The sequence below is a fragment of the Brassica napus genome, chromosome A4 (assembly GCF_020379485.1).
Source record: "Brassica napus cultivar Da-Ae chromosome A4, Da-Ae, whole genome shotgun sequence".
Lineage (NCBI taxonomy): Eukaryota > Viridiplantae > Streptophyta > Magnoliopsida > Brassicales > Brassicaceae > Brassica > Brassica napus.
The window spans coordinates 14,577,095-14,591,911 of record NC_063437.1 but is presented as its reverse complement, the minus strand read 5'-3'; the positions used below and the strand labels follow the sequence as shown (position 1 = coordinate 14,591,911).

General features: G+C 31.6%; 2 protein-coding genes across 2 annotated transcripts; both read right to left on the bottom strand.

The window, feature by feature from the left end:
* Positions 1–59: 59 nt before the first annotated feature.
* LOC106446786 (fe(3+)-Zn(2+) purple acid phosphatase 12) lies at positions 60–2,450 on the bottom strand. The gene is made up of 7 exons (XM_013888576.3): positions 1,883–2,450; positions 1,563–1,674; positions 1,237–1,466; positions 1,031–1,169; positions 723–943; positions 511–632; positions 60–434 (listed from the first exon to the last, which is right to left on the bottom strand). Exons 1-7 carry the CDS (start codon positions 2,267–2,269, stop codon positions 236–238), a joined length of 1,410 nt encoding a protein of 469 aa, XP_013744030.2. The 5' UTR covers positions 2,270–2,450; the 3' UTR covers positions 60–235.
* Positions 2,451–7,018: 4,568 nt separating this feature from the next.
* LOC106446783 (fe(3+)-Zn(2+) purple acid phosphatase 12) lies at positions 7,019–9,667 on the bottom strand. The gene is made up of 8 exons (XM_048777775.1): positions 9,429–9,667; positions 8,883–9,297; positions 8,540–8,651; positions 8,230–8,459; positions 8,007–8,145; positions 7,708–7,928; positions 7,495–7,616; positions 7,019–7,416 (listed from the first exon to the last, which is right to left on the bottom strand). The coding sequence occupies exons 1-8, from the start codon at positions 9,650–9,652 to the stop codon at positions 7,200–7,202; spliced, it is 1,680 nt and encodes a 559-aa protein (XP_048633732.1). The 5' UTR covers positions 9,653–9,667; the 3' UTR covers positions 7,019–7,199.
* Positions 9,668–14,817: the final 5,150 nt, after the last annotated feature.

Sequence of the window (14,817 nt, the reverse complement as noted above, 5' to 3'; positions counted from 1 at the left end):
CTTACTTGCTTCTTCTTTTTCATAACACTTACTATTTTTATTTTATAACACTTACAAGATTGCAGATATAATCTTCTTAATTTCTTAGTAATGTGTTTATAATATTGCAGATATAATAATCTTCTTACTTTCGTAGTAATGTGTTTATAAAAGGACAAGTTTGAGAAAAGAAGAAGTCAAAGAACTTGATAACTCTCACACTGTGTTCCATCGTTTAGCATAGATCACTTTGTGTTCATGAGGCAACAACCATCGTCTTCTTTGGAGCTCGCCAAAACCGATTAAGCAACCACACAGAATCTGCTTCCACGGAAGACCCATCTTGGTTCCGATTCCAGTTGAAGTAGGCATGAGTTCTGTTTTTGATATCCAGCAACCCGTGCCCAAAGCTAGGTTCTCGGAAGGCAGAGTAGCTCGGCTGTGGCTGCATCATGCTACAAGAAGAACCAAAAGTCATTCATCAAAATTCTAAGAAAAGACTTTTGTACAAGCTGATATGGTAGAACTTACTCAGTAAGCAAGCCTTCTGAGTTTCCTCCGTCCCCGATTGTTATGTACACAGGAGCCGACTCATCCGATATTGGCTCACACAACCCATTGACAAGGTTGTAGGCAATGTTAGAAACACGTTTCTGCGTTAGTTAGTAATTGATGATCACTTGGGGGCAGAGGAGATACAAGGGTAGATACTATTAAGAAAGACTAATTCAAATAAAAATTACCGATCTCTCATAGGCATGAACATGGCCTGCAAACACCACATCAACCTTGGACTTGACGAACCACTGCTCATACATGACCCTCATTGTTTCACCTTCCATGTAATGATGCACATAGCTATGGTAAAAGGGGCAATGTACTAAGACTATCAGCCATGGAGTCTCTGTTCGATTTACTCTTTGGAACTCCTGTTGTAGCCATTTGTACTGAGGAGTGTATACCCCTAATTAATCCATCAGATTAAAAAAAGTATTTAAAAAAAAGCCAACCAATAATATAGTTTATTTTTCTTCTCTCTAGTCATTATTACCGTAAGATGAGTAACAAGACATAACAATAATATAAGCTGAAGCCCTCTTGATGGAATACCACAATGGAGAGATACTTCCCGATGCCTTATACGGCGTATGATACCGATTCGTAAAAGGCTTGAATGGTTCTGTTTCACCCTGCAAAAGCAAAAAAAGTCAAGTTCCATTTCGAGAAACCAACAAGGGTATTCATTCAAAGTCTTACAATTTCAGGAACATAGTCGATTTCGTGGTTTCCTGCAGTCCATATCCAAGGTTGATAAGCAACGCTTCTCTCAACGAATCTTCCCCAAGTATCCCATCTGTTGTTGTCGTGCAAAGGGTAACGATCCGCATAAGACAAGTCTCCTAGGAACAAAACCGCCTGTCCTTTTCCCGGATTCATCTCATAATGGCTTAACGTTCGATTTGAATCATATGTTTGTCCTAAATCCCCTGGATATTGTATTAGAAATAAATTAAATATCTAAGGTCACAACAACACTTGTTGGCCCAAGAAAATATGAATCTGCTAAAGACAAAAGTTGATACCAATTAAGCCAAAGGTGTAAGGTACGTCAGGACCAGGTTTAGGCGGAGTAAAGAACCAGAATCGCCTTTGCCATTTACCACTCCCAATTTCATAGTAGTATTTCATATCAAACTGCAATAAATGGTTTTTTTTAGACTTTATAAATAGAGAAAATCAAACATAAAATTAAAAAAAGATGCAATTATATTAACCAACAACTAAATTTATTCAATTATTCTTTGAATTCTCTCTATCACTACTTCTCGCTGGTATTAACACCGAGCCACTTAAATAAAAACCTGTAACTAAATACAACAAATAAGTTGTTGGAAAGACTTACTTCCAAATCATCAATGAGGCAGTGGTGGATGTAACCAGATGTATAATTGAAGAAACGGTAGGTGTTCATGGTTGCTTCTGCTAGCTTCTTCAATTTTCCATTCTCAGACCAATAGCGAACTGTGTTAGAACAGGGCGCAGAAGGAGTCACCCATGAAATAATCACTCCATTGCCTTCATGGTTACCTTGCGTTATGTGAACCTGTTGGGGAGTGTTAGGACCGGGAGGAACTTTAAAGACATCGCTGTCTAATGGCATGTCGTCTGGTAAATCACTTCCTCTGACATATTCACTGGTAATCCCTCCATCACATAGCTCAACAAGAACTCCAAGCAAGAAGATTATGAAGCAGACACGCATGATTGTGAGGTCAGATCTTGAACTCATCTTCTCTCTCTCTTTTCTTTTCTGAATCGGAGACCAAGAACGTGCTTTGGATTTACAGGTCTGGGAAATTAAATGACTTGTCTAGAAGTGACAGACATTGATTTTATAATTATCCAGCAGAGGATCCACAGGGGATATTCGACTCCTTTTTTAACAAGTTTTATTTTATTTATATTTAGTTGCCTTTTCCGAAAACTTGTCTAAAAATATAAACTGATGTGGCACGTTTATCAATATTGAAAACTTGAAATATCGCCTTCGATTATTATTTGGATTGATCGGAAAGAGCAGAACCTTTTACAAGTGCTCTATGTATTTTGTTTTTGAAAATAAAAAATAATAATTATTTGGGAAAAAGCTAGTTTAACCCTAATTCATTAGTTTATTACTATAATAATGACTTTTATTTTAGTTTAATTACTAGCTTAAATTTTATACCTATTATATTCTTGAATTCATTGTTATCAAAAATAATAATTACGAAAATATCATTACTCACAGATTTATTTTGTCTAGTGGCTACAAACTTATTTTTATTTTTCTTTCACTGAAGATTTATCTTAAATAAGTTGACCCGATCACCTGAGGTCTACAGCCCAAGTGAATCATATGGAACAGAAGATAACTCTGAAACCAGTCCGTTCCCACCGAGCAAGCCTGGTAAGAAGAAGAAGAAGCTTTTGTTCCCACGGTTTTTTATGTTTTTCAAAAAATAAGTAACATAATTGAGTTCATTGCCAAGTTCAATTATTCAAACACATTGTTAATAATGTTTCTGCCACTTTTGTTGGAGCTTTTCACACGATCTCCATTTGAAATTTGTGTTTTGCAAATTGTGAATTTTATTTGCATTGTTAGCAGAGCCGGTCCTGAAATTTCCGGGGCCCTATTCAAAATTTTTAAAAAATATTTGTTTATTTTTTCAAAAAGAAATTATAACTTTTTTTAAAAAAATCAGTTAAAATATTTATTTCTTGAAAGCCAAATTTTAAATTTTAATCACACAAATATACTTTCTTATTTTAGTTGTACTTTTAAATTTATTGAATTTTGTTTTTAGTTGTATTTTTAAATTTATTTATGTTAAATCATGAACAACAAAATAAATTATTTTGTATTTATATTTTTACATGCAAATACATTAATATTTATGTATGTATATAAATGATTTTTTTTAAATTTGGGGGCCCCACAATGTGGGGGCCCCATTCAAATGTTTCTTGGGACTGCCCACAAGCCCGGCTCTATTTGTTAGTGGACTCCTTATTGTGGTGTAATTGAGACTAGGCTAGTTAGGTGTGTTAGTTGCAATCAGTAAGTGTTTGGTGGGAATTTATATTATATAGATAGGGAATCATTCGGAAGAATCATAATTATAAGATTTATAAATAATAAAATAAGAATCACAACTTCACAAGATAATTTACTTGTGGCCCAACCCGGTTTCTTTACTGCACGTAAGATCGTAAATTGTTTTTCACGACCCAACTGAAGTCCTTTTTAGATTTATTTTCCACCATAATTCTTTAACGAGGTTCAGTTCATTGTTTCCTTAATATAATCCAGTAACCTAGCAGATTACTAAGTTACTAGGTAATAATCCGCGCCTTGCACGAGATATGATTATTAGTTTTGTTATTTTTAATAAAAACACATTAAATCTGTTTAATCTAGATATTGGTTCAGTTTTAAATTATTTTTTGGTTTATTCTGTTAGAATGTTTGATTTTTTAGTTTTTTCGGTAAAAACAAAAAAGTATTATTATTTGTTTATTTTTATGTTATAAATTTTAGATAATTGTCATGTCGAATCAATGGTTTCATATTATAGTTTGTAAACGGATAATAGTTCAAGAAAAAGAAAAAAAATTATTAAGACTAATCATTTCACTACAATTTGGTCGGTACTGAAAGAAGCATTAAGAAAAAAAATATTTCAAATTCTAAAAAAAAATAGATACTACAGTAGTGGTAAATATTTATAAAGTGCTCACATCAAGGTGCACATATATGTGTATGTAAAAGTATATAAAAATAAATGACAAATATATAAAGATATTGTTAATTAATATTAATGATATTTTTGTTTTAAATAATACATAACAGATAAAATTAAAATTAATTAAAAATTAAAAAGGCCTTGACATTAGTGAATTTTTTTCATATAAAAAATCAACTATATCCGTAAATAGAGGTGGGCACAGATCGAATATCCGAGTATTTGGAGGCATTCATGTCGATTAAATCTTTAGCCACTTGGATAATCGGTGACTATGATATCTGAAATGATTTAGAATTTTAAAGAATATCCGATTTGATCCGTAAATAAAATTTAAAAAATAACTGAAAATTTAATAATAACGTTTATTACAAAAATAAAATATTATTTACTTTTAAAATTTTAATACCTAATATAATAAATTTAATTCATAAAAATATTGTAAAACTTATATAAACTATAATATTTATAACATATATATATAATTCTGTACATATATGTATATATATTCATATAATAGATCAAATTTGATAATTGCTCCTAAAAATATTGGTATTTGTGATTTGTTTTTTTTTAATTGTATTTTAGTAACTGATTTGTTTTGTAGAGTGTTACAGATATCCATATTTTTTGGTTCAATTCAAAACGGATAACGAATTGAAACAAAAATTATAAATATTTTGTCCAACTTTATCAGTAAACAATAAAAATAATATATATATATATAGTTTAGCTTTTGATTCGTTATTTGTTTTGATTCGAACCGAAAAAATCTAAAGTTTTATTGGAACCATGCATATGAATTTTATATTAAAAAATACAAAGTATATAGTATGAACACATTTATGAATATAGTGTGAACGCGTTAGCATATTTATTATCAAATCATTATGAGGCTGCCACGTGTCTATTATAGTGTGAATGCATTTATTATAATGCTTCTCCTTTAATATATAAGGGATTGCAGCTATTTATAAACATATATCTTTGCTTAAAAATGTTTCGACCTTGATTTGTCTACCTATGTTACATTGAAACGGAAGCGGGTACGTGGAAGCGGAAGCGTAAGGAAGCGCAGAAGCGAGATTTTTTAAAATATTAGGAAGCGGATACGTGTTGGAAGCGTATATCTATATATATATATAAATTTTTAAAAAAATTAAGACTAAAAATTATATGATTTTAAATTTGAAATAAAGCACTTATTCATTTATAATAATTTTGAAATGATTTTATATTAAAACTGTAAAAATACACATAAATTAAGTTTACAAAAAACTATTATATTAATTATTTTTAATACTTCATAAATAATTGACACAATATATTTCAATATCTGCTATATCTTTAATAAAAAATCTCAATGCATAAAGATAATTTATAGTATTATTTTTAATATTTGTATATTTATAACTCAATATTCATTACTATTAATTTTTTTTTATATAGATTAAAACTATGGTTTTATATTTTATTGATATACATTACATTTTTTTTTAAAACGGAAACGTGATTCCAAAACGGAATCGTAAGCTTCCAACTGGCTTTTAAAGAGAATATTTTGGAAACGTTTTGGAAGCGAGATTCCGCAAGCTTCCCAAAGGTTCCGATTCCGATTCTGGTTCCGAAGCGGGAAGCGGACGTCCGATGAAGCTTCCGTGCAACGTAGTTGTCTACTCGTTCATCCTTTTGACCCGTTCTTGTTGCCACCATATTTTCTTGTCCTACTTGAACAATACTTTACTACATATCCTTGTTACTTATTCACTTAACCAAGTATCCCCACATGACCAAGCAACAAACAAAACGGCTCAGTCTTCCATCCAACCATCAGTATGGTCAGGACACTAGAAGTTTCTTCGTCAATTACTAACCATCTCAAGGTCAACCAGAATATCATACTTAGCCCACAGCCTTTGCCTCACACTGTGCAGTGACGCGCCAGTCCACCGGCCATGAATACTCAAACACTCCAGTCCAATAACTCAGCCTCACAGTCACTCTGTTTCGACTTGTTTTCATGGGCGAACCCATGTAAAAGTAAGGTGTGGTATGTACTCCACTCTCTCTTTTTATTTGTTAAAAATTTAGTATAAAATTTGTTTAAATACCTTTATTTAACTTGTTTTACATAATGTCTACGTGCTTAATATTAAAAAATATCTTTGTATTTTATGTTTATAACATTTAAACAAATTTCTGGGTCCGCCCCTGTTTGTCTTCTCAGCCCTATGCTTACCAACATCTTGAGTCATGCTCATCGTGAATCCACTCATGAACCATGACTCGCCTAGCATATACAATCCAATTGTTTCTCGCACCAGACTTGATCTGAATTACTATCTTGACCTTGAGGTTTATCCATCTCGATGATCGTGACTAGCGATCGCACTCAAACTCATGACCATCGACCAATATACCTGATTCTTTGGGTTTTTTTTTCACGATCGTCTCGATTTACCACAAATGCACACACGATTGACTAATACAATACCCCATCGTGAACTTTCTTCCTAGAATCACAGCCTATCCGCTTTTGCTCATGATCAGAATTATATAAAATTGAAAATACATAAATTATTGATACCATTATAATTTCTATTAAATAAAAGTTTTATGAAACTTCAAAATCTATCGTCTCGAAATAAGTTCCATTAAGTTTTTTGTAAAGACGAGCTTAGATTTCATTTTTGCAAAGACGAGTTTATAATTATAAGTTCTATTAAATAAAGTTTTATGAAACTTCATTATGAAATTTCAAACGAGTTTTATTTATCATCATTGCTTGGCTTTTTATTACACTTTTACTATCTTTTCTTTTATCATCTTCTTACTTTCTTAGTGATTTGTTTATAAAAGGACAACCATGCGAAACGAAAACGTTATAGAACTTGATAACTCTCACATTTTGGTTCCATCGTTTAGCATAGATCAATTTGTGTTCGGGTGGCAACCAAAACCCAGCGAAATATTCTTTGGAGCTCCCCAATACCGATTAAGCAACCACACAGAATCCGCTTCCTCGGAAGACCCATCTTCGTTCCGATTCCAGCTGAAGTAGGCATGAGTCCTGTTTTTGATATCCAGCAACCCGTGCCCAAAGCTAGCTTCTCGGAAGGCAGAGTAGCTTGGCTGTGGCTCCATCATCCTACGATAAGAAGAACCAAGTCATTCATCAGAAACATAGAAAGTCTTTGTACAGCTAGCTAATATGGTAAAAAATTACTCAGTAAGCAAGCCTTCTGCGTTTCCTCCGTCCCCGATGGTTATGTACACAGGAGCCGACTCATCCGATATTGGCTCACACAATCCATTGACAATGTTGTAGGCAATGTTAGAAACACGTTCCTGCGTTAGTGTACTTAATGATCACTTGGGGGCAGTGGAGATACAAGGGTAGATTAATACTACTGGGGAGGACTAAATTTAATTTTTTTACCGATCTCTCATAGGCATGAACATGGCCTGCAAACACGACATCGACTTTGGACTTGACGAACCACGGCTCGTACATGACCCTCATTGTTTCACCTTCCATGTAATGACGCTCATAGCTATGGTAAAAGGGGCAATGTACTAAGACTATAAGCCATGGAGTCTCTGTTCGGTTTACTCTTTGGAACTCCTTTCGTAGCCATTTGTACTGAGGAGTGTACACCCCTAATTAATCCATCAGATTAAAAAAGTCTTTAAAGAAAAGCCAACCAATAATATAGTTTACTCTCTAGTCATTATTACCGTAAGATGAGTAACAAGACATAACAATAATATAAGCTGAAGCCCTCTTGATGGAATACCACAATGGAGAGATACTTCCCGATGCCTTATACGGCGTATGATACCGATTCGTAAAAGGCTTGAATGGTTCTGTTTCACCCTGCAAAAGCAAAAAAATAAAGAAGAAGAAAAAAGTCAAGTTCCATATCAAGAAACCAACAAGGGTATTCACTCAAAGTCTTACAATGTCAGGAACAAAATCGATTTCGTGGTTTCCAGCAGTCCATATCCAAGGTTGATAAGCAGCACTTCTCTCAACAAATCTTCCCCAAGTATCCCATCTGTTGTTGTCGTGGAATTTGTAAAGATCCGCATAAGACAAGTCTCCTAGGAACAAAACCGCCTGTCCTTTTCCCGGATTCATCTCATAATGGCTTAAAGTTCGATTTGAATCATATGTTTGTCCTAGATCCCCTGGATATTGTATTAGAAATAAATTAAATATCTAAGGTCACAACAGAAAATATGAATCTACTAAAGACACAAGTTGATACCAATTAAACCAAAGGTGTAAGGTACGTCAGGACCAGGTTTAGGCGGAGTAAAGAACCAGAATCGCCTTCGCCACTTCCAACTCCCAATTTCATAGTAGTATTTCATATCAAACTGCAACACTCATATAGAATCAAATACAAAATAGATTTTATAAATAGAAAAAATCAAACATAAGATGCAGTTATATTAACCAACGACCTAACTATATTTATTTGATTATTCTCTGAATGTTTATTCTATCTACTACCTCTCGCAGGTATTATATATGTACACCGAGCCATTTAAATAAAAACAAATAAAAACCTGTAACTAAATACAACAAACAAGTTGTTAAAGACTTACTTCCAAATCATCAATGAGGCAGTGGTGGATGTAACCAGATGTATAATTGAAGAAACGGTAGGTGTTTATGGTTGCTTCTGCTAGCTTCTTCAATTTTCCATTCTCAGACCAATAGCGAACTGTGTTAGAACAGGGCGCAGAAGGAGTCACCCATGAAATAATCACTCCATTGCCTTCATGGTTACCTTGCGTTATATGAACCTGTTGGGGAGTGTTAGGACCGGGAGGAACTTTAAAGACATCGCTGTCTAATGGCATGTCGTCAGGTACAAAGACGTCGCTGTCTTTATTTTTTTGATCAGGTAAAAAGACATCGCTGTGTAATGGCCTGTCGTCAGGTATAAAGACATTGCTGTCTAATGGCATGTCGTCAGGTAAATCACTTCCTCTTAGTAGTCCCAGGGGCGGATCCAGCCTTTTGTTTAATATGGGCATGCACATATATAACAAATATTTTGATCGAGGGCACTTAAATAAATTAAACATTAGTTATTAAGGAAAAAAACAAAAAAAAAAGTGTGGGCACATGCCACACCTAGTTACTACCTGCGTCCGCGCCTGCTTCTAACATATCCACTGGTAATCCCTCCATCACATAGCTCAACAAGAACTCCAAGCAAGAAGATTATGAAGCAAACACGCATGATTGTAAGGTCAGATCTTGAACTCATCTTCTCTCTTTTTTTCCTTTTCTGAATCCGAGACCACGACCGTGCTTTGGATTTTCCTGTCTGGGAAATTAAATTGACTTGTCTAGAAGTGACGGACATTGATTTTATAATTATCAGAGGATTACAGGGGATATTCGACTCCTTTTTATCAAGTTTTATTTTATTTATATTTAGTTGCCTTTTCCGAAAACTTGTCGAAAAATATAAACTGATGTGGCACGTTTATTAATGTTGAAAACTTGAAACAGGGCCTTTGATTAGTTATATTTGGACTGTTTCAAAAAAAAAAAAAAAAAAAAAAAGATTAGTTATATTTGGACTGATCGGAAAGAACCGTACCTTTATATATTTTATTGTAGAATTAATGTTATAGTTTTTTTTTGTTGTAACTATTTAATTCATTTTTTTTTGAGCAAAGTAACTGTATAAATTTTTGGGAAGAATTTTAGTTGTAGATATGAGGAGATTTAATTATTACTTGTAAATTTTCTAAAGCCAATACATAAGTGCTCTATGTATTTTGTTTTCTAAAAGAAAAAAATATTGTAGTTTTATAAATCTTTGTAAAGCATGATTGGAAAATATTTTTATACTTAAGAAAAAAGGTTACTGATGAAATGTTGTTCAGCATTTCTAAAACATTTACCAATCATCATCATTATCACTATTTTCCTAGGTAAGGTTAGGCATGGGCATTCGATTTTTGGTTTGGTTTCGGATTGATTAATTCGGGTTTCAGATTTTTCGGTTATGGACTTCAGGTAACCAAACATGAACCGTCCAAAAATCAGTTTGGATCGGTTGGTTTCGCTTCAGAACGTATACTTACATCAGGAACCGGTAGCTACCCAAAAATTATCAAGTCCGGTTCGGTTCTGGTTACTTTTGTACTCAATCTACCCAAAAGTATCCAAAAATGACCAATATACCTGAATTACCAAATAAAAAGTATTCGAGTTACCCAAAAAATACTTGAAATACTTAATTTTTTTCTAAAACGTTAAAGTTTATAAGATAAATTTTAAAATTATAACTAATGAAATCTGAATATTTTAGTATTTAGTACAAATGTAACTAAATAATTTTTGGATTTATAACATAATTTAAATATTTTAGTTATTTAAATTTAAATATTAGTAATATTTTTAAATATGTATTATATTTCGGGTACCAAAAATACCCATTCGATTATCAATTCGGTTCCGGTTTGGTCCGGGTATCCGCAATATTTTAAGATAGGAACCGTTCGGGTTATTATGTTTTTTAGTTCGGTTTTGGATCTGATAATTTTGGTTTGGGACGGTTTAGTTTTTGGTTCCGGTTAATTTTTCCCAGACCTAGGTAAGGTGGTCGAAATCTAAAGACCCAAATGATCCCAAAAACCGTGAGACAAATCATGTAAAATATTTTATGATCATACGTAGTTTACATAAATAGACCATTTTAAATTTAAGATGTCTAGCATCTTTTTAATCCAATGTACCATCCGACCACGCCTATATAAATATATTATCAAAAATTGGTACACAATATTCAATCATTCTATAATTATTATACAATTTAAATATTTAAATATTATTTTGTAAAATTTATATCTAAATCACACATTTAACAGAAAACATTAAATACGCAAACCACTAAATAAATATAATATAAAATATAACTGCAAATATATAAAATCTAGTAAATATTAAAGACAATAATTTTTTTAAAAATAAACCATTTTAAAAATATTATAATATAGTTAAGCTAATTACTCTATAATTTAATAATATAATATAAACATTATTAATTAATAAAAATTAAATTTTCTTAATAAACACTTGATAGATGTTAAATATAATGTAAAATAAGTATTTATTAATTTTTGATAAATAATTGTTGAGAACTATATAAAAATATCATTGAGAGGTCGGTCATTGATGCAATTTCTAGTCCCTCGCATTGGCCACTGTACCGGTTCCTTTTACAACAAATCTCTATGCTCAAGCTCAAGCGTGGTTTCAGCAATATTACGTTTGATGTGGAGAGTGTGTGGAACAATTCAATTGCTCGAGATATTGCTAAGAGTGTTCTATGGGATGGTCAATATCAATCGTATCTCGCACTTGGAGAGCCGTTGTGGTTACATGATCGTCTTTTCAGAAAAGCTATTGGAAACAACTAGTTATTCTTTTTCTTAAGAATGTTGTTGATTTATTCTTATTCCTTTCTGTTTGTGCAAGATATCTTTGGTAAAAGCTCATATTCCAAATTGTGCTTTCATTTTTCGATCATAGACGTTAAAACAGGGAAATATTATCAAAATATTTTTTTAACATTAAATTTATAATTTAAATATTCAGAATACAAATAATTATGGAGCCACCAAGGCGGTAGAAACTCGGAAGTAAAGAAGAAAATATTATGATCATTATTTACAAGTTGCTAAATAACGAGCAGACATAACATTTGTGGGTTGGCAGTGTTCGAAAAACCAGATTATACCAGCCAGTCGAACCGTGGATCCCCAACTTGCCGGTTCTGGGTTGCTCTAAAAACCGGATTTGAATTAAACTATCTAACCGGTTAAACCGGTAAAACTCATAAAAAACCGGTAAAACTCGTAAAAACCGGTGAACAGTCCAATATAAAAATCCGGTGTTTAAAAAATTTAAGTAAAAAATAAAAATTTTAACTTTGGAATAAAAAAATTCATATTTGTTTAAGATAATTGCCTAAGTATAATATTTTATAATATTTCATATTAATTTATAATTATAAAATTGAAATAAGTATAATATTAATTATAAAATTATAAATTTTATAAATTTTATTTATAATTAATTAAAAATATTATAAAAACTCGGTTGAACCGGTTAGACTAGTCTCACCATTTACTCAATCACTATGACGGGTCATTGCTAAAAATGTTCTACGGGATAGTCGATATCAATCGTATCTCGCGCTTGGAAAGCCGTCCTGGTTACATGATTCCCTTTTCAGAAAAGCTACTCGAAACAACTAGTTATTCTTTTCCTTAAGAATGTTATTGATTTATTCTTATTCCTTTCTGTTTGTGCAAGATGTATTTGGTAAAAGCTTGTATTCCAAACTTTTGCTTTGATTCTTCGATCATAGACGTTAAAAAAAAGTGAAATATTATCTTCACATCAAATTCATATTTCACTAATTAAACAAAATTTACATATTCAGAATACAAATAATTATAGAGCCACCAAGACGGCGGAAACACAGAAATAAAGATGATAATATTATGATATGAGCAGAAATAACATTTGTGCGTTGGGCAGTGTTCTGAAAACCGGATTGTACCTGCCAGTCGAACCGGTCAAACCATGGATCCCAAAAGCGAATTTGAATTAAACCGCCAAACCGGTAAGACTCGTAAAAATCGGTGAACCTGTTCAATATCAAAATTGGGTTTTTAAAAATTTGAAGTAAAAAATAAAAATTTAACAATTTGGTATTAAAAATTCACATTATTTTAAGAAAATTACCTAACTAGATTATTTTATAATATTTCTTATTATTTTATAATTATAAATTAATATTTTTAATTAGTTATTAATATTGTAAAAACTCGGTTGAACCTGTTAGACTGGTCCCACCATTGACTCAATCACTAGGCCGAATTATTGCTAAGACTGTTCTATAGGATGGTCAAATCATATCTGGTGCTTGGAGAACCGTCGTTGTTACATGATCGCCATTTCAGAAAAGCTACTGGAAACAACTAGTTATTCTTTTCCTTAAGAATATTGGGTGATTTATTCTTATTCCTTGCTGTTTTTGCAAGATGTCTTGGTAAAAGCTTGTATTCCAAACTTTGCTTTGATTATTCGATCATAGACGTTCAAAAAAAGGGGAAATATTATCTTAACATCAAATTCATATTTCACTAATTAAACAAAATTTACATATTCAAAATACAAATAATTATAGAGCCACCAAGGTGGTAGAAAGGCGGAAGTAAAAATAGTAATTAATATTATGATCAATATTTACAAGTTACTAAATAATGAGTAGAAATATCATTTGTGTGTTTGACAATATTCTGAAAACTTTACCGTACCGGCCGGTCGAACCTGTCAGAATCCCCAAATTGCCAGTTACTGGTTGCTCTAAAAACCGAATTTGAATTAAACCGTGAAACCGGTTTAAAACCGGTAAAATCGCAAAAACCGGTGAACCAGTTCAATTTTAAAATCTGGTTTTTTCTAAATTTAAGTAAAAAATAAAAATTTCAACAATTTGGTATACAAAAATTATCATTAGTTTACGATAATTACCTAATTATATTATTTTATAATATTTAAATCATTTTATAATTATAATATTGATAAAATTATAAAAATTAATTATATAATTATAAATTTATATTTTTAATTAATTAAAAATATTATAAAAATTTGGTTGGACCAGTTACACTGGTCCCACCATTTACTCAATCACTATGCCGCGTCAATATGTGGTCTAGTTTTAAAACATTGGCGTTGGGTGAAACAATAGTAGGCGGTGAAACCAGGGCTTGTGGTTTGGTGGGGATTAATTTGAGGGCAAAGGTCCAATACGGTAAAACAATTAGGGTTCGAGTCCCGCCCATTGGAGAATTAACATTTCGGCATTGTCAGGGACATGTGACAGACACGTGGCAATACGTGACTAGTCTGGCCCACTTCTGTGGGGCCAAGATACCATGTATAATTTAAAAAAAAAATAGTAGGAGGTTATTATCATATAGCATAAAAATAAATAAAAGATTAATCTAGGTAATAATAAATTGCTGACTTACTTAACCCTCTGATTTTAAGTATAAGTTGTACATATTTGTTTTAAATGAGCCACAACTTTTTATGTTCTAATTAGGCTAAAAACTGATTAATTTTTGTTGCAATTATTTTAGTTTTAAGTTTTGGTTTGAAGATATTTTGTTTTCTTTTTAAAGATAAATAACTATATTATTTATTTAAACTATGTTTCATGTATAAATATATATATTAAAACTTTTAGACATTTCTTTTTTTTATTTATGTTGTTTAATAAAAAATATGAAGAAAAATAAATGAGGAATTTCATGTTTATCACTTTCATGATACAATTATTTATATGTACCACCACTAAAGAGACATTTTTCATTAAGTAGCAAAAGACTTTTATATATACTCTTTTTCTCTATATGCATAATAAATAATTATTTAAATAAATAAAATAAATAAAAACAAAAATAATATATATATATATATATATATTATGTTCTCGAA